This window comes from Leishmania martiniquensis, chromosome 28 (genome assembly GCF_017916325.1).
Source record: "Leishmania martiniquensis isolate LSCM1 chromosome 28, whole genome shotgun sequence".
In the NCBI taxonomy this organism is placed as follows: domain Eukaryota; phylum Euglenozoa; class Kinetoplastea; order Trypanosomatida; family Trypanosomatidae; genus Leishmania; species Leishmania martiniquensis.
The window spans coordinates 488,893-512,744 of record NC_090163.1 but is presented as its reverse complement, the minus strand read 5'-3'; the positions used below and the strand labels follow the sequence as shown (position 1 = coordinate 512,744).

The window sequence follows — 23,852 nt, the reverse complement described above, 5'->3', positions numbered from 1 at the left end:
AGAGAAGAAAGGAGGGACAGCCTGTATTCCTCCGATACGAATCAATCATGCAAGCAGTGTTGCACATGTGCTTGCGCGCGCGCTCACGCCTCTGGATCGAGTCGGTGGGGCAAAAAAAACTGAAGGTTTGGGAGCTTCCCGAGTTGGTGGTGGGTCGATGGGAGGGGGAGATCAAAGACAGTGAGCCCAGTAGCGCACATGCGGAGAGGGCGCCGGCTCCAGTGGTGCGCATCGGCTCGATCCGTGATGCTTTTCGAGCCCATGTCTGCCTCATATGTGCGTCACACCCATCGCTTCCTTTCACAAGGGACGCCTACGTGTATGCCTCCTGCAGGCCTTCAACACTGCCGGACTCTGCTGCTCCCGCGTGGGAGTGGCTAGGTCGCAGTGGTAGCCTCTGTAGAGGGTCGGTCTCGTCACACCCCAGCACATCCTTTTCCCCTGCCCAAATGCTGGCCGAGGAAGCCTCGCAGCTGCCGCCGAGCAAAGAAGCGCTGCGGAATGTCGATCCCTCCGTGAACGTCCAGCCACAACGTGCGGCCGCGTTCTTGCGCACATCGGGGCGCTCGTAAGCGAGCTACGCGCGGTCACTTTACTTCCTAGTCATGACCCATAGACACATATACACACAAAGCCAATTGGGACAGAGCAGCGTTGCATGCAGTACTCGGCAGTCTGCCAACGGCAGCGTCTGCAAGAGTGTCTGACTGGGCAAGGGTCGCGGTGCAAATACGCTTGGCGTCTTTTGATGATGGCCATCCGTGCCACGTCGAATTCGGAGGCCTCCGGGTAGAGGAGCACTTCCCACAACTGGTCACTTCAAGTCCCCGCCCTTGGCCGCGCCGGTTTGAAAGCCCCTCTCAGCCAGTCGCTCGAAGCCTCTTACAGCGCAAGCGTCACGCTGGCGACCTGCACCGCAGCGCGGGAGCAGCAAGCCGAGCCCGTCCCCTCCCCCCCCCCACAGACACAGCTCGGTGAAGCGGATGTGCACATCCGCGCCACACCAGTCGACGAGCTGCTCGACCGTTCGCCAAGGATGGACCAAAGGTAAAAGAATGGCGGGCCTCTTGCTCAACCGCTGACGCAGATCCAGCTGAAAGAGATATATCAAAGCCAGCGGCGGCAGTGGTGGGCTGTGAGTAAGAGGCAGCGCGAACATCACGCTCCGTCTCGGGAGCTGCTTCAATGCCAGCAAGCACCTCTGTTGTAGTCGAGATGGACATGAGCAGCGCCAAAGCGCTGCGACCTGCCTAAGAAGGGCTTCTCACCTCCATAGATCTTGGCCAACGCACTAGTACTGCTGCTGGCGCAGGCGTCCAGGCTGTCTTGCCGGGTGGCTAATGGGCCGTGAAGCGACGCGCTGGCACATGGAGTTCTTTGGTCTTCGATCATTAAGCGGCGCGCGCACGCTGTTCGCATGCGGTTGGCGCCACCGCACCTCCGACCACGAGGAAGCCGCCCCCTCCAACAAGCCCAAGTGAGGAGGGTAGGTGGACGGGCGGAGCTCGCCACTTTTACCTGTCTACTTGCCCACATACCCCTGCGGCGCCAGCGGCAAGGCTAAGTAGCTGTAGCGCACGCCTGGATGCGGATTCGTGGCCGTTGCCGAGAAGGAGAACGACGCTGCTGCCCGCATCACCGCGGTGGCTGCCACTGCGGGTCGTCGGTGGCCTTCAAGCAAGGGAGGGGGTGCCTCATTCGGATGCGTACTTGGTGGAGCAGGCGTTTGAACGATTCACTTTCCGCCTTCACGCTGCAGCAGTCCGCAAGCAGCGCTGAAAGCGAAAAACATGAGGCGAGGCTCTGTGAATACGGAACACCAACAGCGCGCGAACGAGCGCCTTTCAGCGGCAGAGGCTCCCCTGCGGCACCCATCGCCTTAGCGGGTCACACCGCTTCTGCGCCGAGAGGGCTCCAGTAGGCCTGTGACGGCTACCCCTCACTATCCGCTGGGGCTCATAGCCCAAAGCGGCTTCTTTTCGAATGCTGCCGAGGCGGTGCTGCGGAGTGGCGCCTCCTGCTCTACGCCCTGTGGTAGCAAGACGCAGTGATTAATGCGGGGCATGAGGCTCCAGTGATGGTACAGCGGCCTTCACAGCTACACCGACGCCACAGCCCCATCGCTCGGCACGCGATGCTGAGACTGCTCACCAACACCACCACCACACCGCTACTCCCTTGCTGCCGTTGGGCCTCTGCCGCGCCGGGGGCCGCTCGCTCTGACGCTGTAGCCTCCAGTTGCTTTGCACGCACCACCTCCATATGAGTCCCTGCATCCTGAGCTGTGCCGTCCACTCGCCCTGAAAGCCATCCTTGAGAAGATGCCGTCTTAGTCGCGAACGACACTGAGCCTTCCCTGCGGCTCGTCCGCCACGTTGCCGCGCGGCACAGATACTGCACTTAGCCTTTCCAGCGGGCCACTGAGATGACAAGGCTGAGTCGCGGTAGCAGCCATCGTCTCCTCTGCATCCGTCTCACCACCAGCCATCGGCGACTTCCGCGCTGTCAAGTTCCTACGCAACTCTTCAGCGATGTGTGCTTTTACCTTGTCACTGATTTCCGTGCCTTCCGTGTTGACCACGCGGAGGCGAGGCCGTCGCTGAATGAGGCGTACGAGTCGCCATCCAGTGCGGTCGTTCAGTTGGTTGAAGGAGAGGTCAATCGTGTGCAGGGCTGCAGCGATGGCCTTGCCCCTCACACTGCAGATGAGTGCGTCTAGTAGTGCGTTCACACCAGTCATGAAGCCTGAGTTGCTCCGCAGTCCTGAGTTGCAGAGGTCCAAGTACTCCAGCTCCGTGCAGTAGGGCAACAGCACCGTGAGAGCCTGGCACACCTTGGCCGGGACGTACGTGTCTCGAGCGACGAGTGCCCGCAACTCATTGGCTGCGTCTCGGCCAGCTTCGCAGGGAAGCTGGCGCAGGACGTGGTCACATGGCTGCCGCATGCCGAGACTGACACAGCGGGATGCGTAGAGCGTGCGTAGGCTGTAGAGGTCCGCCAGAGACGCATCGCTGCCGGAGTGAGACGGGACATCTTCGAAAAAGAGGCGATTCGCCTCCATGCAGAAGGCCGGCGCGGGTTCTCTGGGAGCGTCGCTGCTCGTCTGCCCCTCCGCGTTTGGGGACCCCACCCGTTCCGCGCCTTTGTGCAGGACAGACGGGCCTGCTGCGTCTTCTTTCGACTGACCGGTAAGGTCCTCCTGCTCGCTGCCGTCGCGATGGCCCGTCGACCTTTCGATGAGCGGCCGCAGTGCCGTATAGAAGTACCATGCCTTCTCCTGAATGCGTGGGAGCTGCGCGGGCGCACAAGTCGCTGCGGTAATACGAACGCTCACAGAGGATGGGTGCGTCATCGACTCGATGGGTGCAACGCGGTCTTTGGGCAAGGCCGCCCGCGCAGAGAAGGGCTGCTGGTGCTCCGCCATGGAATGCTGCAGCTGTCTTCCGGCGAAACGTGGCGTGGGCGCGGAATGTGCGGATACAACCACACGTATGAAATCAGTAAAGAGCAACAGGACAAGGTAGCACCCTTGTCGACTGATCCGAAATGCCCTCAGACGACGCCTCCCCAGCCCAGCGGTGGCGGAAGCAGCGGGAGAGGAGGGGCTGGCCGGGAAAGGATGCAGCTGTAACGCGGCAGAGAGAGAAAGAGGCGAGAGGAGAGAAAAGAAACAAGAGGCACGCGGCAATGGTGCACGGCAGTGCGGCATGCGTGAGGGAACAAGAGCGCTGGCCATGTACGGAGCGACTGACCCCGTGTGTCCTCGTTTAAAAGGGGCGGTGCTCGGCGAGCCGGCTACAGGAGGCCACGAGGACACGGAATCGGTCCACCAAAGTACGCAGAGGCGCATCAGGTAAACGTGAGAGCACATGAAAAGGACTGGAATGCTGCGTGAACGCACACCCGCCGGCTTCTAAAGATCGTCCGCACAGAAAGCTAACCGCAAGCACTCTGTCGCAGGCTATGGGGTCTTCAGGATTGCTGTGAGTCATCGGCAAAGACAATGGCTGTGAGGTGTGGTCGCATGAACGCTGATAGCGCCACCTCAGCGCCTACCCGATTGCGCCCGCGATGGCAGCCAGACGGTTCGCGCGGCGCTCTCAAGACATATGTGCACGGATGCCCTTCAAACGGCAACACAGCGCCCCGCCCAATGTCATGACAGCATGCACAGCGCACAGTGAGCAACACAACAACCAGAACAACATCGAAAAAAGCGGTAAAGGACACGTCTGCGATAATGGCTTGCGACCTGTGGCGACTTCACGCTCCCTCGTCCTCTTCGGGGGTTGGGCAGAGGGGGCTCGGGTGAATAAGCAAGAAGCGGCGTCAATGTAGAGAAGCGATTCATATCGGGCAGGGAGGAAGAAAGAGGCGGGGGGACTGAGGGCCGCGATACATCGCCCCCTTCCTCTACCCCCCCTCTCCCTCAGCTCCTGCATCGCTTGTTTCTGATGCAGTGCGACGCACCGGGTGCATAGGTGGACGCACCGCCACCGTGCTCCCCATCGCTAGCCCCCTTAGAGCGCTACTTTGGAGAACATGTTGTAGTGATCCATCAGCTCGTACGACCACATTGTCCACGCCTCCACCGTCTCCTCTCTCACACCACAAAAGAGGAGAATGCCCCCAACATTCTGCGAAAAGTACTCACGCCGCATCCAGGATGGAATTGGCGGTGCCTCGGTGGCGCCCGCAGCCTTGGCGCCCTCGGCCTGCACAAACGCCGGATGCATAAAGCGGTCCGCCCAGTTAAAGCTGCTCGTTGTGTAGCTCGCCCCCTGCACCTCGCGGTTGAGAAACAGAAAGCGTGACAGCATCGTGCCCTTTGGAGCGCTGTCCGCATTCCTGTCTAGCTCCGCCTCGTGCTCGGAAGCCAACGCCCAACAGCCGTTGCCGAGACACATCGCCAGAAAGACGTACATGCCGAGTCGCACGTTGCGCTGGAACCCCTGCGCGCAGGACCAGCTGTCGTATATGTTGACGTCGTCCACGATAGAGTGCAGGTGATACATGCACAGAATGATGCCAATGTAGTAGGGCAGCGACTGCGACGCCAAGAAGCCACTAATGAGCATGCTTGCACCAATAGGTGCCACCATGGCACTCAGGATGTACTTGCGGTCCCCGATCCAGATAGCAGTGCTCTTGACACCGCACTGGAGGTCGTCCCGGCGATCCTGGTAGGCGTAGATGGTGTCGTACAAGATCGTCCAAAGCACCGCGCCGCAATAGATGGGCAGGCAGATGCTCATGTCGACGCGACCAAGCACCGCGGCATAGCCTACAAAGATGCCCCAGTTGAAGCAAAGGCCCAAGAAGAGCTGTGGGGCGTACGTGATGCGCTTCATGAAGGGGTACACGACCCAAATGGGGGTGATGGCAACGCACGCCTGCAGGGCTGCTGGGGACAGGTTGAGCGCGATCACAGCGGCCATGACGAGGTGCAAGAGAAGAATTGCCCACGCCTCTGTCATGGAGACAGCGCCACAAGCCAGCGGGCGCTGTGCGGTGCGCTCAACCATGCGATCAAACTTGCGGTCCCACATGTCGTTCACGATGCACCCGACGCTCCGCATGAGGTAGGCGCCGAAGAAGAACTGGATAAACAAATGAGGCGGAATGAGCGGGGCGAAAAGCACCACGGGGTCGGCCCCTTCCCACACAAGAGCATGCGTCACGGCTAGCGAGCAGCCCCAGTAGCAAGGTATAAGGAGGAGCTGCCAGCCAACCGGCCGGCTGAAACGGACGAGGTCACCGTAGAGCTGCACTTTGCGCAGGGCAGTGCGAAGGTGCTTTGGGAGCACGTTGGCTGCGACGGTGTCGTCGCGAAGCTTCCAGCTGCGCGTCTCCTTTGCCGAGGTTGCCCCAGTGCGAGACGCGGCGGGGTCGGCACCGACGGCATCCGGAAAGTGCGCCGTGGCAGCGCTGATGGACGACTTGGACCACGAGCGGGTCACCTTGGGCCAAAACGGTGTCCGTCGAAACATCTTCAGCACGAGGCACGCAGACAAGAGGAGGCCGGAGGCTAGGGAAGACACACGCTGCTCCGAAGCTTGTGTACAGGCGTGAGGCCGAAGCGCGCGAGAGGGTGTGGGGACCGCATAAAGGACCGGCGGAAGGGGGTAGGGTGGGCGAGGTGATTCACTGGTCGGCATGCGCAAGTGCATATAGGTGACAGAGCAGAGATTATGGTGTCGTTGGGGTGGTGATGGTGGTGGGGGCAGGCAGTACGGGTAGCACACGGTCGTGTGCAGAGCTCTGTTTACGCAGTCGAAAGTGGCTGGGTATCTCCGGACAATTGTTTTGCAACGCTCCACCATTCGCCTCTTTTTGTTGTATCTGTGCGCGCATCTCTGAGGTGCACGTTGTCAGGAAAGACGGGCACAAGAGCGTGCGCTAACCAGACGCAAGACTTGAAGCGCAGCAGTGAGGGTTAGAATTGAATTCGGCGCGTCGCTATCTTTCCTGATTATTGCCGATTCTGCATCGATTTCCTCTCGAGAGGGCAAGCGGGAGAGCATATCACACGTCTCTGACACAAGTGTGACGTGCATAGTCTTGTTCACCTGTCCAACACCCGCACATACACACAAACACACACACAAAGCCCTTTAGGTTAACGTGATTAAACGTGCCAAGCGAAAAAGGGGGGGATGGGGAGCAACATCAGAGACATGACTGCCACAACCGTGGACGCAGCACAGCTCACAAAAAGCCCTCCGCCGGCTGACACACTCTCACACGGATTGGTCACCGCCTTCGTCTTTTTTATCGTGCGTTTGTGTGTTTTTTGGGGAGGGAGAAGGGGAGTCGTCTTCGCCATTGTTATTTCGTTTGTCGGCCACTCAGACGAATGTGATCCGTTAATGTCACCCCGCTCTCGCACGCCGGTCTTGAACAAGGCAAGGGGCCTGAGCGGGTCCGTTTGGGTCGGGTGGAAGAGAAGAACGCTGAGCGGTGTTCCTTAGGGACATATACAGATGCATATATATATATGTATAGGTGTGTGTGTATATCAGCTCAACGCCCCTGCTTCAACTTCTTAGAAGCTGGCGGCGCAGGCTCGACCTCATCGGCGTCCTCCACACTGTCGTTGCCGTTACTGCTATCAATACTGTGATAGGCGCGCTTTTCATGCGCTCGCTTGCGAGCCGTTTGAGGGCCTCGTACAACGCAGTCCTCTTGCTCGTCTGTGTCGTCATTGTCGCTGTAGAGCTCGCCACGCGCCGCCTTGAGAAGAGCGCTGATGGAGCCGGTACTCTCGGCGTCGCTGCCGTCCACGTCCTTGTCGTAGTAGTCGCCACTACCATCATTCGCATCGTCATCCGAGTTGATGGGGCGAGGCCCGCCGTCGGCCGTTTTCACACCGCTCGCCTCAATTGTCAACCTGCGGGATACGCGGCCAAGCCTTTGGAGACGCCGCAGCCGCCGCATCTTTTTGGCACGCTCGAGGTCGTCCGCCTTGCTGGCTTGCACGCGCGTCTGCAGCTTGGTCGTGAAGTCGGCGCTGCCTTCACTGCCCTCACTCTCTCCTGGACCTTCAGTTTGGCGTCGCGCCGCCGCCTCCTTGAGCAGGATCGTCTTGCTCGTGCCAGGTTCCTCGCTAGCGTCGCTGTCACTAGGAGACGAGCGTGCAGGGCTCGCCTTCACGCCGCTGCTGTGGCCCCTCCTGCTGGTGTCGCCCTCGTCGTCGGACTCGTCGTCGTCATGGAAGACGATGCGCTGGTTGAGACCCAAATCGCGCACGCGGATGTCGGCGTTTTCAATGAGCTTTCGGCGCTTGTTCTTGGAGATGCCGGCGAGGCGCTCCTCTACTGTCAGGTGCAGCGGGTGCGAGTCCGTCGCAACGGTGCCAGCCTTGATGGGGCCGACGGCGACACGACCAGAAGCTTCAGTTGGCGTCTTTTTTACAAGGAAGTCGTCGCTGTCGCTGTCGCTGAGGGCGTCACCCGCAAGCCCGTCATTCTTATTTGGGCCATCGCTGCCTAGGGCACCCTTCTTGTTCGCAAAACGCTGTTTCTGCTCTATAACGCGGTACATGTCCGCCGCTTTCAAGTGCTTCTCCTTCCGCGTCATGGTGCTGCCAGCTTTATCGCGGCCGCCACCACTACGCTGAGCGATGAAGTTGACGACGTCCCACGGCAAATTCTTGGCGCTTCTTCGCAGGCTATGCAGCTCTGACATGTCAGGTACAACAAGCAAGCCGAGTGACTTCGCAAAGGCCTCCACGTCGACGGATCCAACCTCGAAAACGTTCTTGTTAGAGGCGAAGTAGAGGGAGCGCAGGTACGCGATGAAGGCCTTCTGTGCCTCGTACTTCAGCCCCTGTACCACCAGTGCGACGAATATTTCCTGCGACGAGGTCAGGTAGTCGGGCTTGATCGCAATTTCACGCAGCGGGATGTGCTTGTGATGCAGATAGCTCAGCATCGGTGTCTCACGTGGGGTGAGGAAGAGTATGCTCGCGCCACGTGCCCCAGCACGCGCCGTGCGGCCGGCCCGGTGAATGTAGGTCTGCGCGCTTTCCGGGCAGTCGTACTGCACCACCCAGTGCACGAGCGGAAAATCCAGCCCGCGTGCGGCGATGTCTGTACAGAAGAGCACAGCCGACTTGCAGCGGCAGAAGGTCAGGAACACCTCCTCGCGACGGAACTGCTTCATCTTGCTGGTCAGACACATGGAGGGGATGCGCATCTTCTTGAGGATCTTCGAGAAGGCTAAGTGCATGAACTTTACCTGGTTACAGGTGCTCACAAAGACGACGATCTTGTCGTTGGGGTGGCGCTTGAGAAACATCAGCAGCGCATCCAGCTTCCTGTCCAGCTCGACAATGATGAAATTCTGACACAGAGTCGTTGGCGTGGGAGCGGCTGTGATGGCCTGTGTGGAGAGGTAGCGCGGATTCTTCAGTGACATCTGGGCCAGCATCTGCACATCACTCGTCTGCGTTGCGGAGAAGAGGAGGGACTGCCGCTGCGGGGGCAGGTACTGCAGGATGTTTGTGATGGCCTCACGGAAGCCCATGTCGAGCAGCCGGTCTGCCTCATCCATGCAAAAGAGCTGCATGTTGTCGAGGACGAGCTCCGCGTCGTCCTGCAGGTGGTGAAGAATGCGACCGGGGGTCCCGACAATTATGCTGATGGCGTGTAGACGTTTGCGCTCCTCCCCCACATCGCGGCCGCCGGTGAGAAGCGCAGCCGAGAGGACATGCTTGTAGCCGACAATTTGCATCACTTTGAAAATCTGAAGCGCCAACTCGCGCGTGGGACTCAGAAGCAGTGCCCCAACACCCATGTCCGATGACCAGTGCTCGAGGTAGAGTCGCTCCAGCACAGGGATCACGAAGCAGAGGGTCTTGCCGGAGCCCGTCTTCGCCGCGCCGAGGACGTCCAAGCCGGCGAGCGCCAGGTGAAGCGCGCCTTTCTGAATGGGTGTGAGTATCGTGTAATGGCCGCGCTCCAGCCCCATCTGAGTGCGCTGTGAGATGGGGAGTTCCGTAAACTTGGCATATTGATGCTCTGCTGCCGTGTTCGCCTCGTTGGACTCGGCAATGGCCTCCAAGTCGCGACGCATGTCGGCGCAGCGGCGCCGCAGCTGGTCAATCTCATCACGGCTCTCTTTGGAGCGTTCTTTGCGCTCCTGCCAGCGCTGCTGCTTTGCGCGCGCCTTAGAGCGACGCATGTCTTCTGCGTCGCCGCGATCCACGCGCATTTTTATTCCCTCCCTTGAGCTGTGACTCTTGCTACAAAATTGTGGTGTGAGCTCCAACCTAAGCGGAGGGCGGGTGTGGAGAGGAGAGGGGAAGCGTGGCGACAAACGTTGTTGCCGCGCCATTACGTACAGCAACGACGAAACAGAACGAACCGCAGCACCGAAGTCGGCGCGCAGACAGCGCAATCACAGCAATAGGAGGAAATGGGCACCACGTGATGGATGAATAGAGACAGTCCGCTCGCGGCATCACAACGCAACGGAAAGGAGTAAAGGCCGCTGCCTACAGGAACGCCACGAAGAGGCCCCGATTGTGCCCGCAAGGCCCACCTGCGAGTAGAATGGCTAACTTCGCATCGCCGTGCTTGCCGATCAACATGAATTCCTCCTCCGCAACCTTCCAAAGAACAAAAAAAAAAGAGAGTGCTGAGCCGCAGAAGGCCGGAGAAAATCCATTCCGCACTGCGCAACACATCCGCAGTGACGCAAGCCGGCTCGCGCAGGGGTGAAGGCGAGTTGCGCCTCTTCGCACGTATACACCTTGTGACCAACTTCCCCCTCCCTGTCACATTGGAAAGCGTACTCATTGCCAAGGGGGCAGCCATGTAGCAGAGGAGCAGCGGACACCGCAGCTACTGCTGCGGCCGCCCCTTTTCATGGCCTGTGAATGCTGCCCTTCCTGAGGGTGCCGATCAGAGGCGTCTGCAAGCTCGGCGCACATACTGTACATCAGCAAACACCATCGACAACGCCGGAGGCGAGAGGGAAAAGACAGCAGAACGAGGGCGAGGTCGGCCGACATATGAGACAGACTCCCCCCACACACACACAGAGAAAAAGAGGCAGGCGCACGGCGCAACAGACAAGTCCATGTTGAGCATCCAGCAAAATACACGGCATGCGCTTGCGCTTCAGGGGCGCATACGCCATGAGCGAAGACGTGAGCCGAACCGTTAATAGAGTCGATAAGAAATGGTGATCAGATCCTTCTCAGATGTGTCCCTCCCAGCAGAAGAGGGGCGCCCGCGCGATTTCTCCAGTTCACTCTTCAGCTGCACAATGCGTGACTGAATCTGCTCTCGCCGAAACCGCGGAAGATGAGCTCGGATGGTGTTGATGGGCGTTTGTGTGTCACCGTATCCACGATCCTTGAACATCCACTTCGCCACCGTCTCGGCGAGTAGCAGATTGTGCAGGAAGCCCTCGCTGCCGATGCTGCCGCAAGTCGGGCAGCGGTAGAGACTCGGCGCGATCGCCAGGCATTCGAAACAGGCGAGACAGAACGAGTGGCCACAGGGCCACAGGAGCACGGGTCTCTCGTAGAGCATCCCGCACACGGTGCACGTCATACTGGTCTCTAGCAGCTCGGTAATGTCGTTCAAGTCCTCGACCATGTCTTCAAGGTGCCGCATGTGGTCGCGGAAAACATCCTCGTGGTTGCACAGCTCTTGCAGCCAGTGCAGCTGCTGAGCAACGTAGTCAGACTGGATGTTATTTTGGATTCCAACGTTCCGGTACCGAGGCCCTCTCGCCAGCTCCTCCTCAAAGGTGGCACCCACCGTTGTGTCGCCCAGCTCGCGCAGTTGCCGCCACGGCCAGTACCGCTCTAACATATTGATGCGCTGAGCATAGCCGCGGCGAATCTGCTGCGAGTTGTCACTGACCCGCTTCTTCAGCTCGTCAATCTCCTCTAGAAGACGCGTCCGTGTGCTCTCCACGACTTGATTCTTGAGTTCCATCATCTGTGTCATTTGGTTGGACATGAGCATCAACTTCTTGATGGTGCGCTTCGTTTCCTTAATCTCTCGCTCCAGCTCCTCCTTCTCCTTCTTGGCTCGACGCAGCTGAAAGGGCAGGAGGGCTCCGTGACCGGCGCTCTCCATCCGCCTCTGCAGGCGTTCCAGCATGCCGCGCAAGACGGCCAGTGAGCCCTCTAGCTGATCCGCGAGGTTCTGCAGTCGCTTCGACTGCATCAACTGCGCGGTGTCCGGAATAACGACGGCATTGGCATTGTTCGGCTTCTGAGCCATTCGTTTGCTATGCTCGTGTGCGTGGTGATGAGTCTTTTCAGAGACGCTGTCGTCTCACCCCCGATGTCTCGTTTGGGGCTTGATGGCAAGCTTCACCTCAACGCGGCGGCACGCTCCCGACTCTTGCTTGCGGCGGATGCAGTGCTCGTGTGTGTGTGTGTGTGGCTTCCACAGAAACAAACAAGAAAAGGCAGACCGGGCAACCAACCGAGTCTGCAAAGCGTCGGCAAAACGTGAGCAGGTGATCTAAAGACCCAACGGAATCGAAGCGAATCAACGTGCCTGTTGCCATGGAGGAAACTGAGCAGCGCCTCGTGCCCCGACGTTGACAGCCATTCACAGTAACGTGCACACACTCGTAGTAGTAGTAGTGCTCATCTTCCTCTACCGACGAAACAGGCGCGGGCAGAGAACGGGAGATCCCCTCCCACAGACGCCACAGAGGCTGGAAGGTGTGTGTGTGTGTGTGAACGAAAGAGCGAGTCTCCAAATCACTACTGCGGACTTACAACTAACGCGCAGTGGTCGCATACGCGCCAAACGACTTTGCACATACAGTCGCACGCACGCAGACGCCCCCGCGCCCCACTTTCTTTCTTTCCTTCCCACACGAAACGGCGCATGCGGCCCTCCCTCTTCTCTCCCAACAGTCACAGGTATTCTGTCTGAGGGGTCCAGGTGCCATCTAGTAAGCCGATACGACGGAACTTTAGCGACGCATGGAGCTGCTTTTGCAGGAGACCATCAAAGCACTTGCGGCAGTGAACCTGAATCGGCTGAACCTGCGCCACCGGCTCTGCATGCGTTGGCGCTGGCGCGGGAGTGCGGCTGTGGCCACTAACCGTCGTTATCGTTGGGCTGCCGTAGGGCTTCCAGGGCGCGTTCCGCGCCAAGTCGCCTTCCGGAGAGCTGCTCGGTATCTCAGCGCTCGTGTCGATCCGAACTTCACGCAAGTGTGCAAAGACACGAGGGAAGTCGCAGTCGCCGCGCCAGGAGACGATGTGCGGATTGGCCGCGAGCTTCATGGCCGCCGCATGGGCGGCTGGATCCCTCTTGGATTCACCACTGGCATCCTTCGCAGCTCCCTCCTTCTTTCCTGCCGATCTGCCGCTCTTTTGTGCTGCGCTTATCGATGTATGAGGACGCGACGCAGCGGGGCTCGCGCGAAGCTGCATCAACTCACCCATTACCAACGGGTCTCCTATCACACACGTGCCAAGGTGCTCCCTCGCGAAGCGCTCCAACGAGGGCGGCCGCGACGTTGGCGGGCTCTGAATCACAATGTGCAGCAGCGATACTGGGTGCACGCTGTAGTACCCGTTCCGTTTGACCACGTAGTGAGCTTCGGGCACGACTTCGCCTGCCGATTCAGCGGCGGTGCCAGCCTCGCTGCCACGTGAAGACACCGAGACGCCAGGGAACAGCTGCGCCACGTCGACGGCCGTGTGATTACCTGTGCCGTGCACCGGGAGATGCCCGCCTACGAGCAGATCGTACTCCATCGTGGTCGTCTGCAGGGACGTCGCGTAACGGTGAGCATCCGAGACGCTGACGAGCACCGGGCCAGAGGCGAAGGTATCGATGCTGTAGAGCACACGCACACGCATCTCAGACGGCTTCAAGACGCGCTTGAGCACGGGGTAAACTTCCTTGGACGCGAGTGCGGACTCTACAAAGGACTCGACTGAGACGTTGTGGTAGTTGTCCACCGCATCAGCACGGCGCATGGGGCAGAATGGCGGCTTGTACACCCCGAACACTTGCCACCGCGTGAGCTGTTCTTCCGTCGACAACAGTTGCATGGCTTTGGGGTTGATGAGGAACTGATTGCGCAGAAACCGTGTTCGAATCGCTTCGGCAGGAAGTGACGCTGCTGCCGCTGCCAACTGCGCTGCGTGGCGATCGAGCGTCTTCTTGCTGTTCTGCTTGAGCACGTCCACGAGCCGACGGGTTGGCTGGCGAGATGTCATGTTCGGCAGCTCGAGAGTTGGAGGACGCTCTCTTGAGCTGTAAGCGCAGCCAAACAAAACATGCAGGAGTACACTCTTGAAAGAGAAGCTCCGCTACTGTCCACCGCACTGAGGAGGACTGCAGCGTCCCCCGTGATAGCTCCCTCGAGCGAGGAGTACGAAAACGAAGCAGAGAGACAGAGAGGGAGAGCGGGGCCGTGGTAAGCATGTAGAAGGGCACGCATATAGACGCACGCACACACGTGTATCAAAGAAGTTCCGGCGCAGCCGATAAATGTGGGCCGGCTGCCTACCGCACGCTTCCATTCCCCTCTCCTTCCAGGACGAATCCGACGAATTACACAGCTGGGCAGCAAGCTCGTCTTGCAGTGCGGTGCGGACCTCCCCTCCCTATCCCCATAAATGCGCCGCACCAAAGCCTTCGTCAGAGGGGCCCAGCGGCAGCGAAAAGCAACGAAGGCAGTACAGCTGAGAGAGCCCCGCAGAGTGGGCGGGAGCCCACATATGCATTTTTACGCGAACGCAGCGCTTCCGGCAGAGACGCGATACACCTGGGGCACCTTGGTGGTGCTCCGCCACCCTCCCCTCTCTTCTCCCCCACTCTTTTCTCCTCCACGAATAGACCCATGAAGCATCGCCATCTCTTCTTCAGTGTGCCACTGTGTATGCGTCGTTGCCAGCCTCAGCTTCCTTTTCGACTGGTGATGACGCGGAAGGGAGGGGGGAGGTTGGGCGCTGCGTAGCGTGAAGCGAGCGAAATAACCGATGACGCCCTATGCAAGACGGAGATCAGCGGAGGCGCACGCTCGCTTGAAGCCTTGGCAGATATGCACATACACACACACACACATACACCTAACTACACACAAGTGCGGGAGACGTCCACAGGAACCATATAGATACGTTATATATATATATGTGCATGTATCGTTACAACAAGCAACGAGCATAGGAGGCGTCAAGCGCATTGAAGGTTTACAAGATATGGGGAGCGATTGCATATCTTACACGGATAATTTACAGGGAGAGCAAGCACCCGACACACACACACACACAGAGAGAGAGCGAGGCAGAGCTACAAGCAAAGAGGGTGTGTCAGAGGGCCCGCGTGCGTGTGTAAGTCTGCTTCGTCGCGCCCTCCGTCGTTTCTCAGAAGGTGAAGTTCGTGCGCTTCATTTGCTCCTGGAGCATATGCCATGTATTCTTCGGGTACGACTGCACCCGCCGCGAGTACGAGTTGTAGACGGTGTATAGCGGCTTCTCCTGCGAGCTTAGCCACGTCTCTAGTTTCCGCTGTGCATCTGGGAAGCTTTCGGCCACAAAGTACCGCGGCTGGTACTTGGTGATGGGAAAGGGCGTCGTGGAGGCCAGCGCCGGGTCCCATGGGAGGTACTCAGGCTTACCGCTTAGCGCGTACTCTAACTCGCCACAGCTTGATAAAACACCAGCACCGTAGGCCTTGCACCGGCCGCCCTCGTCGCAGAGGCCGAACTCGACGCTGTACCAGTAGACCTTCGCCAGCTTGTCCAGCAGCGCATCGCTGGCGCCAAGGGAGGCGAGGCCGATGGTCTGCGTGAACTTCGCAAAGTCTGGATCCGAGAGCAAGGGAAGGTGGCCGATGATGTCATGCACCATGTCAGGCTCCGGCGTGTACAACGGCTGCGCCGCGTGACGAATGTACTGGGTGCTGTAAAAGACGCGGAATGCCAAGGCGTTCAGGAAATCGCGCGATGTTAGCAGCCCCGTCACTGGGCGGACCGTGAAACCGGTAGCTTCATTTAAGAACTCGCTCACATCGCGCAGCTGTGGCATTCGGGTGCGGCTCAGCACGCCATTTTCAAGGAGCAGCGGGAAGACGTAGTTGTATTGCTGGCACGCGTGCGTTGGGTATAGCTGAGTAAGGCGGTCGTACACTGTCGTCCACACACCGTTCTCTTCTTCCGTGTAGTTCACAATCGGTATCTCATCGCCCGTTTTATAATTTTTGGCGAGGCGGACAATGTCGCGGCGGCGGGCGCGGTAGACTTCGTCGTGAAAGCCAGGATGGGGATTCTCCGGGTCTTCCTGCAACTCCTCTCCAGCGGCGAGCGTGCTCTGGTCGAGCTCGTCAAGGTCTTTGACCTCCGTCGGGTACCACGGGATCACCCATGATCCAGCCACAACGACATGGGAAAAGCTCCGGCGCAGCTCCTCCATGACCTTCTTCATGTTGTCATCCTCAATATACGCTTCTACGTCCAGGAAAATGGTGCGCAGCGGGGCCCTATTCTCGTACGCGCGTGGGCGGTTCGCGACCTGGCTGATGTTGATGTTGTACGGCTTGAAGACGCTGAGCAAGCGGCACAGCTCCCCAGACTTATCGGTAGAGAGTGACACCTGTAGGGAGGTGCGGCACCGCGTCTTTTTCTCGGCCCCCTTGATGTTACTTGCAGAGGAGGCATACTGCTCCTCCAGGGTGGCTGCCGCGGCTACGCCAGCCTGCTGGTAGAGTCGACTGCGAAGCAGCATATTATCCGAAAGAAGTAAGGAAGAGAGGGACGAGAAGAAAGGGAGGGGGGAAGAAAGGCACTGCCAAGCGGGGAGAGTGCGTTTGGTCAGCGCCGCGCACAGGAATCGAGAGCGGGGCAATTTCCTTGTTATGGTGTGTGCGCGTGCGGGGAGAAGGGTGGCGGTGTTGGTGGTGGAGAAAGAAAAGGGGAAAGGTTGGCGTTGAGAGAGCAAAAAAATAAAAAAGGAAAGGCCGCAGAGAGCTACTGCCGCACCCGCCTATGCGCTCAGCGGGCGAGGGTGTGAACATGTGCTCGCCCGTGTCCATACCTGCAGGATAAGAGCGAGCCAGAGGGCTCTTTGCCTAGCAGGCAGAGAGGGTGAGGGTGTGGGGGAGGGGGGAGGGCGAGGCGGTAATCGCACGATGAAATGGGCAAACGAACACCCGCGGACTCGATCGCGACGGAAAGAGAGAGAGACTTTCATAACGGTCATGAGGCGGTCGGCCCTGTAACGCACGGCAGCGAAGAAAAGGCGACCCGCTCCAGGCACCACTCTCTCACCTCTTCTTACTTCCCTCATAGAACAGAAGAAAAGCGCCCGCAGTACGTGCCTGTCGGTGCCGTTGGATGAGGTCTTCTGCTCAACGACCACACGCGGAGAGCAGAGCGCGACGCACGTATGCGACAGTGACGCCTCCCTCCTGTACGGGCGCTTTCGCGTTGCCTCTTTTTCCTCTCTTTTCGTTTTAAATGTGGCGCGCTCGCCATAGGAGACGTGAGGGCGTGCTGCAGCGAATAGCATTTCAGCAGCCGCGTCGATGCCGGCATAGTGGAGAGAAGGTGGTGGTGGTGGGGGGTGCGCGGCGGGGGTAGATCATCGCGTAACGCTCGCCGTCACAGAAACGGAAGCTGACAACATTCCACCACGACTGCGCGAGATGTGCGAAGGCGCTTCATTGCCTGCATGGCGTCCTCGTCTCTTCCATCGAGCACCGCCGAGCGAAGAGCCGCGCGCAGCTCCTGGACAGAGCGGACGCTCAGGCCATTCACAGAAAGCACGCTTGCGTCCGGCACGAGCGGCCTGATTTGAGGTGCGACACACCACGACGGAACCAAGCGGCTGATCACATCGTCATCCTCCAGCAAGTGTACCTCACCCACGAGGTTGTACGCTACGGTACTGTACGCCAGCACCAAGCGGAGGTGTTCCGTCGAGGAGGCTGCTGAAGCGCCCGTGGAGGCCTCAACACACGCCTGGGACGGCTGCACACCCTCACACGAGTCTGCCTCGTCGTTGGTGGGCGCGGGTTGGCCGGTGCCCGGGCTGACCGCTGACATTCGGGAGGACGCTGCGTTGTGGAAGTCATATAGCAGGTGCGGTAAGTCTGTCGTCGGCTTCACCATCACGTCGTTCACCTGCTGCACCACCGTCGGGAAGGGGACGGCGCCGATGCCAGCTATACTTTCCAGCAACTCTGGCTCATCAGCTGCCAGGCCCACGAGCACATTCTTCTCCAAAATCAGTCCCCACGTGCGGGCGTGAGGAGATACGGCTGGGACGGACGAGCGGGTAAGCGTGATCACCTCGTACTTCGTCATGGGTAATCCACCGCACGTCCGCGCCGCCGCCTCAGCACCGGTGCGCAGCTGCAAGCCAAATAGACGGGTGATGTAGTCGCCCGCCTCATCCTCATCGCTCATGTTTGCACTATGAGAGCCGCTCGAGCCGCCTCTGCGCCGCGCATCACATGGCGGGGCAGCAACTTCGTTGGGATCATAGTCCTCATCGTCATCGACATCGGTGTCTTTTGCAGCGTTCTTTTGCGGCCCTACCAGCGAGTCTTCTGCACCCTGCGGATGAGTCGTCGCAGAGGTCGAAGAGACCGCAGTATCAGTGGCTCGTTCCATCGCGGTGCGTTGTATGGCCATGGTGTTGTGCTGGGCAATGACGCTCTGCACGTGTGCGAGGCGCGACTGAAAGTTTACCCCGTGCTTCGTGTCGTACGCGTTTCGCTTTTCCGGGTCGGATAGAACCGCGTATGCCTCCGTGATGCGCTGGTAACGAGCCTGCACCTGCGCCTCGTTGCTAGCATCCTTGCGGTAGGCCGCCCGGTCTGGATGCAGCTGCAGTGACAACTTCTTGTAGTGCCGCGCCAAGTCTGCCGCACTGATGGATGGAGCTACACCGAGGCACTCGTAATGCGGTGGAGCATTGGCCTCCGATTCCATTGTATGCGAATCCCTTCGCTCCTCTCTTCCGTCTAAACGACAATAGAGGACAGAAAAGAAAAAGGAAGTGAGAACGTCCGCGAGTGTTGGCAATTGTGTGTATGGCAAATAAGCGGTGGGGAGGGAGTCGCGATGTGCATGCGGGCAGGGGCAATGACACCCCACTGTGTGGCCCCCCCTCTCTCCTTTCCTTCGCCTCTCAAGCTCACCTTTGCAGCAGATTTTGATGCTGTGTGCTATGCAATCCGACCCCGAGAAGGGGAAACATGGAGCGCGGTGATGCGGAGAAAGGAGGGGGGTGGCAGCGGCGACATGAGGACAGGGGGGGAGGGGCACACGAAGGGGTGGCGCGAGAGGGGTGCGCACCAGAGAGGGAGCGCGTGGGGAAAGGGAAGCGGGCAGATGGCCACATTGGCGCTATCTAGAGACCACGTGGTCATCTTCTTTTCGGTGATTTCCTCTCCCCAACGAAGCGAAGGCTGCCAATGAGCACGGGTCCGCGCCATCCGGTGCTTTGGCTCCCGAGCGAAGACCTTTGTCGGCATTGGCCGCCATCTCAGCCTGTGCGCGCCGCCACAGATGGAACTGCTGATGACAGAAAAAAGAAACTGTCTCTTCTCTTTTCCTATCGCATACAAATTTCGCACATGACGAGTTACGCGGCTCATGCACAGGTGTACGTCGAGAGAGAGGGAGAGAGAGGGAGAGAGAGAGGGCAACAAAAAGGGGGATGCGAGTGTGCACTCATACGATAAGGAATACATCGTACATACGATGCGGTGCTGCCACATCATGCCAACCCGTGCATAGTGGGGAGGGGGGCGGGAGGTAAGCCAAGCGACAGCAAACAACAAAGAATCAGCGGCCGAGCGGGCAACGACGGTGGAGAACGTAAACGGGCACACACACACACACAGGAGATGACGCTGATGATCTCAAGTCGAACAAGTGAGAAAGGGGGAGGTGATGTAAGGAGGGGCAAGCACACAACTGCCCAGCAAACCTCCGCACAGATGGATAGGCAGACCTTTACATCGTGAGGGGGAAGGGGAATGGGAAAGAGTGACACGTGAGGAGCGCAAGCGCCACACAGACACGCATGCTGGCCGCGGCCCGCTGACCGGAAGGAAGGGGGGCGACGAGAACACCAGGAGGCCCAGGAATGACGCGCCTAAAGCGCGCTTTACATTAGTCAGGAAAAAAAACGAAAAAGGTAGCCACAGCATTGCTCGTGCTGAGAGAGGCACCAACACGCCGTGGCTGCTCGCAGCTAACCCTCAGGAGGGGCTGCTGAGACATGCCAAATACGCCTCGAAATCGTCTTCGAGCGCAGCGGCCATCGCGAACAACATGTTCGCAGTGCCGGCTCGGATATTTGCGCTGAGGCGCTTGTTCGCTTCCGCGGCGTAACCCTCTTGCTTTCGCAGCTGCGCGAGTAAGGCCGCCGCCTCCGCATCGCGCGCGCGCTGTGCAGCCTCTCGCGCAGTTCTCGCCTCATCGCTCAAGCGACGCGCTCCTAGAAAGCGTGTCTGTCTCAACGACGCTTCTGCAGCCGCCGTGATTCGCACACGGGCATCCGTCTCCTCTAGCATCGCAATGCGGTCACGCAGTCGCTGCTCGCTGTTGAACAGGCACACGTGTTGCTGACGGTCCAGCCACTGACGCAACACTGCTAGTGACTGTGCGGTCGAGCGGCAGGCGGCCATCAAGGCGAGAAGGCGCTGTCGCGTTTCGTGCAACAGCTGGCGATGCGACTTCATTTCTACCTCCCCGGCGGCTGTCTTCTCTGTCAACGCTGTTTCCAGAAAGCTTTGCCGGGCCTCTTCGCAAGATTTGGCGTGTGCCGCCGCCTGCACTGCCCGCACCTCTGCCTTGTGAGCTGCATGCAGTACGACGAGAGGTCCGGCAAGCATGGCGTTGCGCGCCTCCTCCCAGTGGGCTTCGATTAGCGCACGGCATCGCCCCTCAAGATCTCCAAGGTAAACCAATGCAGCTTCGGCCGCCATATGCGACATAAGTCCCGCGCGCTGGTCCACCTCTGATGCCATCATAATGCCGCGCAACTCCTCTTCGGTGGCGGTGATCACCAGCAGCTCTACGAACACCAGATACATGGCGAAGGGGGAGTCGAAGGCGGCGCAGTAGCACAGGCGACGCAGGCGCAGCAGCCGCATGCGCGAGTCCCGGCGGTAGAGCACACCGAGGTGCATCCTCGGCGCTGCCACAGAGCTGCCAGCGACTTCAGTCAGCGCTGTCGGCTCCGGTGCGAATGAGGTGAGGCTGAGAGGAAAAGGCGTTAGCGTGAGAGCCGTCTCCTCTGACGGGCTTTCGCTGTGCGGCTGCTGTTTCGCGCCCTCGCGCGATGCTGCCACGAGGTGGCAAAACTGATGATACTCAATCAGCTGCCGGAAGCGACGCGCCTCATCCGCCACGATCTTCTGGTGACTGTAGATGGCGAAGAACTCCACCTTGAAGAGGCTGTAGAGGTGATCATACTCTGCTTGGTAACGCTTCAGCAGCTCCCGCTGTAAAACGTCCTGGTACCTACCGAACACGACGGAGGCAAACCAGCAGGCCGATTTCACCGTCGGCTCCAGTGGCACGGCGGACATGGAGAGCACCTCGAGATCGACGTCCAGACACGCGCACGGGGCAGGATGGGCGCACGAGAAGAACTCGCCGAGCAACGTGCGACGCTGCTCCGTCTCTTCGGTAAAGAGGCGCAGCTGCGCAGAGAGGTGTGCGTGGAGGCTGCTCCATGCTGTAAAGAGAGCGGCTTTCTCCCTCTCTGCTCTCAGCTCCATCGATCGTCTGTGAGCGCGGTCCGAGGCCTTGTTGCCGTGTCTCGTGCCAATCACGGGGGTCGTAGAGTAGTAGTGGTCCTCCTCTGCTGCAGCAGCGTCGCGACGTGGCTGCGCGATGGCTTCTGCAGCGTGCAGCATGGCGGCATTGAGACGCTCTCGCACCGCTGCGTCATTGGTCATTGGCGGTGGATGGAGGAGGCGGAAGCGAATGCCTTCCTTGCCGCTTGGCAACAGCGTCGAGTACCAACGCGCTGGCGCGGACTGCAGGGCGAGTTGGCGGAGCGTGTCACGCTCGTACTCCTCTTCGTAAAGAAGCTGCCGCAGTACGCGGGCAAGATTCTGGGATGCGACAGGCGCCTGCTGTGCCAGAGAGGCCTCACCCCTGGCTGCAGCTCGTGAGGGTATCTCTGATGCGACTGCGTTGACGAGAAGGGCATGCGGCCACGTCTTGGTGGCCAGTCGCACCTTTCCCAGGATCGTGTGAGTCTTCGCCGTATTCGGAGGCTCGTCCAGCGTGTGCTCCGAAGATGCAGTAAAGGTGGCAACAGTTCTGTGCATTCGATCCCGCAGTAGGGTGGCGAGGTCGTACGCGGATGGTGGCTCAATGCTCGAATGGGAGGCATTCTCGTACTCCTCGTCGTCGTTCTCGGCATTTATAAAGCCAAAGGGCGTCTTCGAGCCATCATCGAGCACGCAGTCGTGCGAGCCCAGCGGCGCGCCACTCGCAGGAGCGGTAGCACACGGAACCGCTGCGGAAGCGTCTATGCCCACTTCTGCGCCAACAGCACCCCAGTCGCCAGAGACCAGCAGGTCTGCAATCTCGCTGTCGAGTGTCCCTGATACCCCATGCGTCCAAGACACCGATGGCAGCCACCAGAGGCTCTCCCTTGTGCTCCGAGCCGCGGATAACGCCGCAATCTCATCACCAGGCGCTGCGTGCGACGCTGCCGCCTCGGTGTGGCCGGCTCCTGCAATCGCCGCTGCCGCGCGGGATTCCTGGAAGATAAGCCGCACCGCCACCTCATTTGGGTTTGCTCCGCTGAGCTGCCGAGACGCGTTGTCGACGCTGCTGACTGTTTGGCCCACGTTGTCCCTGACTTCGGGTGGCGCCGCCAGCGAGCATGGCGGGAGCAGCGGCAGCGGCTTCGGCCCTGTAGAGCACATCTCCGCGCGAAGATTGCCGAGGCCGCCTTTGCGAACCGCATCGATAGCAAGGAGCTCGCTAGCGGTGAAGTTCCCGCCCGTGCTGTTGGTCGCTACGGTGGACAGCTGTGTATCACGGTGCTCCACTGGGCACCGGCGGCCACCATGAGCCTCTTGTGCTTCCAGCGCCGAGACGGCTCCCTTTCGAAGCCACTGTAAGTATCGGCTGTAACGCAAGTCCCACGTATCCGCCACCGCTTCTCGCGCCAGCTCCTCTGCACACAGGAACGGCTCCAGGAGTGGCTTTACATGATTCGATGGGCTGTTAACGGCCTCCCTGGAAGCTTCTAGGGCGGGCCTAAACCGCGCGACACCGTGGGGGCCGCTGCGCTGTCTCGCTTCCAAGGCGTCCAGCGTCGTCCGCTGCCGCCAGGGATTTGGTGGCACGGCCTCGTGAAACGCATAAGGCACGAGCGTCTTGGAAGATGACGTCGGTGTGGATAATGGTGGAAGCGCGCCCTCTCTCCCCTCGCTGTGCTCTGCATATTTATCGGGATAATTTGCTGAATAGAAAGTTGATCGCGCCGTCGCCGAGGCGGCGGTTCTTTCGCGACGGCGAGCAGCGCAAGTAAGTGTGAGCATCGGCGACTGCCGGGGACGATACACGGTGGCGCCTCTCGCATGCGTCGGCATTGGGGGCAACCCCCCTACAGAGTCAAACGGCATGAAGGCAGTAAGGGTGGCGGGAGATCGGCGGACAGACTCTGTGCTTGGCTTCTGTGTAGCCTTAGGCGGAGCGCCCGTGCGTGCGCCTTAGGCACGTACCACCGGGAGCAAAGGCAGTTGTAATGAGCAACATCCAAGGCGCGGCGACAGCACCGTCAGGGCGACCAGAAAAGGAGCGCGGAGCAGACTGTTGAGGCGAAGACAGCGAGAGTAGGTCGGGGCATCCCTCCATCTTCCAGCGAGGGCGGAGAAACACGCGCGCGATGTGGCAGCTCTACGCCGCCGTCACGGCTCGGAGGAAAGCGGAGGGGCAACAACACGGCACCCTGGTGCTGCATCGTCGAGCGCACCTCGCTGACCCTCAGCCCTCCCCCGCGAAAAAAAAAACGCTGACGATGAGCACTTTCTTTACTTTTTCTTTCCGCTACTTCGCTGGCCGCAGGGCAGAGGAAAGCGGCTCGTTGCTTTCGTCGGCATAATGATAAAATTTTAGACACCCAAATCAACGCGCGTGCGTGTGCGTGTGCGTGTGTGTGTCCGTGTAGGGCGAGGCAGGGTGTGTGTGTGGGGGGGGGTGAGAATAAGGAGAGGGGGAAGGGGGTGAGGGTGGGGGGACGGACAGATAGCTGGGGAGCCCTACCGGTCGCCAACCGTCACGCCCATTTGCCGTCCTTGCGGTTTTTGTATAACGCTCGCTCAAGTTTTTTTCTTTCTGTAGAGCCCAAAGAAACAGAGAAGATATTTCGC

The 23,852-nt window shown here is 59.7% G+C and overlaps 8 protein-coding genes across 8 annotated transcripts; all 8 read right to left on the bottom strand.

Annotated features, from left to right (window-relative positions):
- Positions 1 to 2,329: 2,329 nt before the first annotated feature.
- Positions 2,330 to 3,424, bottom strand: LSCM1_03156 (uncharacterized protein; the record flags this gene model as incomplete). Its single annotated transcript, XM_067320708.1, has 1 exon — positions 2,330 to 3,424. The coding sequence occupies one exon, from the start codon at positions 3,422 to 3,424 to the stop codon at positions 2,330 to 2,332; it is 1,095 nt and encodes a 364-aa protein (XP_067177318.1).
- A 1,096-nt stretch (positions 3,425 to 4,520) lies between these two features.
- On the bottom strand, positions 4,521 to 5,990 carry LSCM1_03155 (uncharacterized protein; the record flags this gene model as incomplete). Its single annotated transcript, XM_067320707.1, has 1 exon — positions 4,521 to 5,990. One exon carries the CDS (start codon positions 5,988 to 5,990, stop codon positions 4,521 to 4,523), a length of 1,470 nt encoding a protein of 489 aa, XP_067177317.1.
- A 1,033-nt stretch (positions 5,991 to 7,023) lies between these two features.
- Positions 7,024 to 9,714, bottom strand: LSCM1_03154 (uncharacterized protein; the record flags this gene model as incomplete). Its single annotated transcript, XM_067320706.1, has 1 exon — positions 7,024 to 9,714. One exon carries the CDS (start codon positions 9,712 to 9,714, stop codon positions 7,024 to 7,026), a length of 2,691 nt encoding a protein of 896 aa, XP_067177316.1.
- Positions 9,715 to 10,667: 953 nt separating this feature from the next.
- Positions 10,668 to 11,744, bottom strand: LSCM1_03153 (uncharacterized protein; the record flags this gene model as incomplete). Its single annotated transcript, XM_067320705.1, has 1 exon — positions 10,668 to 11,744. The coding sequence occupies one exon, from the start codon at positions 11,742 to 11,744 to the stop codon at positions 10,668 to 10,670; it is 1,077 nt and encodes a 358-aa protein (XP_067177315.1).
- A 650-nt stretch (positions 11,745 to 12,394) lies between these two features.
- On the bottom strand, positions 12,395 to 13,714 carry LSCM1_03152 (uncharacterized protein; the record flags this gene model as incomplete). Its single annotated transcript, XM_067320704.1, has 1 exon — positions 12,395 to 13,714. The coding sequence occupies one exon, from the start codon at positions 13,712 to 13,714 to the stop codon at positions 12,395 to 12,397; it is 1,320 nt and encodes a 439-aa protein (XP_067177314.1).
- Positions 13,715 to 14,863: 1,149 nt separating this feature from the next.
- On the bottom strand, positions 14,864 to 16,222 carry LSCM1_03151 (uncharacterized protein; the record flags this gene model as incomplete). Its single annotated transcript, XM_067320703.1, has 1 exon — positions 14,864 to 16,222. One exon carries the CDS (start codon positions 16,220 to 16,222, stop codon positions 14,864 to 14,866), a length of 1,359 nt encoding a protein of 452 aa, XP_067177313.1.
- An 875-nt stretch (positions 16,223 to 17,097) lies between these two features.
- LSCM1_03150 (uncharacterized protein) lies at positions 17,098 to 18,432 on the bottom strand (the record flags this gene model as incomplete). Its single annotated transcript, XM_067320702.1, has 1 exon — positions 17,098 to 18,432. The coding sequence occupies one exon, from the start codon at positions 18,430 to 18,432 to the stop codon at positions 17,098 to 17,100; it is 1,335 nt and encodes a 444-aa protein (XP_067177312.1).
- A 1,277-nt stretch (positions 18,433 to 19,709) lies between these two features.
- Positions 19,710 to 23,021, bottom strand: LSCM1_03149 (uncharacterized protein; the record flags this gene model as incomplete). Its single annotated transcript, XM_067320701.1, has 1 exon — positions 19,710 to 23,021. One exon carries the CDS (start codon positions 23,019 to 23,021, stop codon positions 19,710 to 19,712), a length of 3,312 nt encoding a protein of 1,103 aa, XP_067177311.1.
- Positions 23,022 to 23,852: the final 831 nt, after the last annotated feature.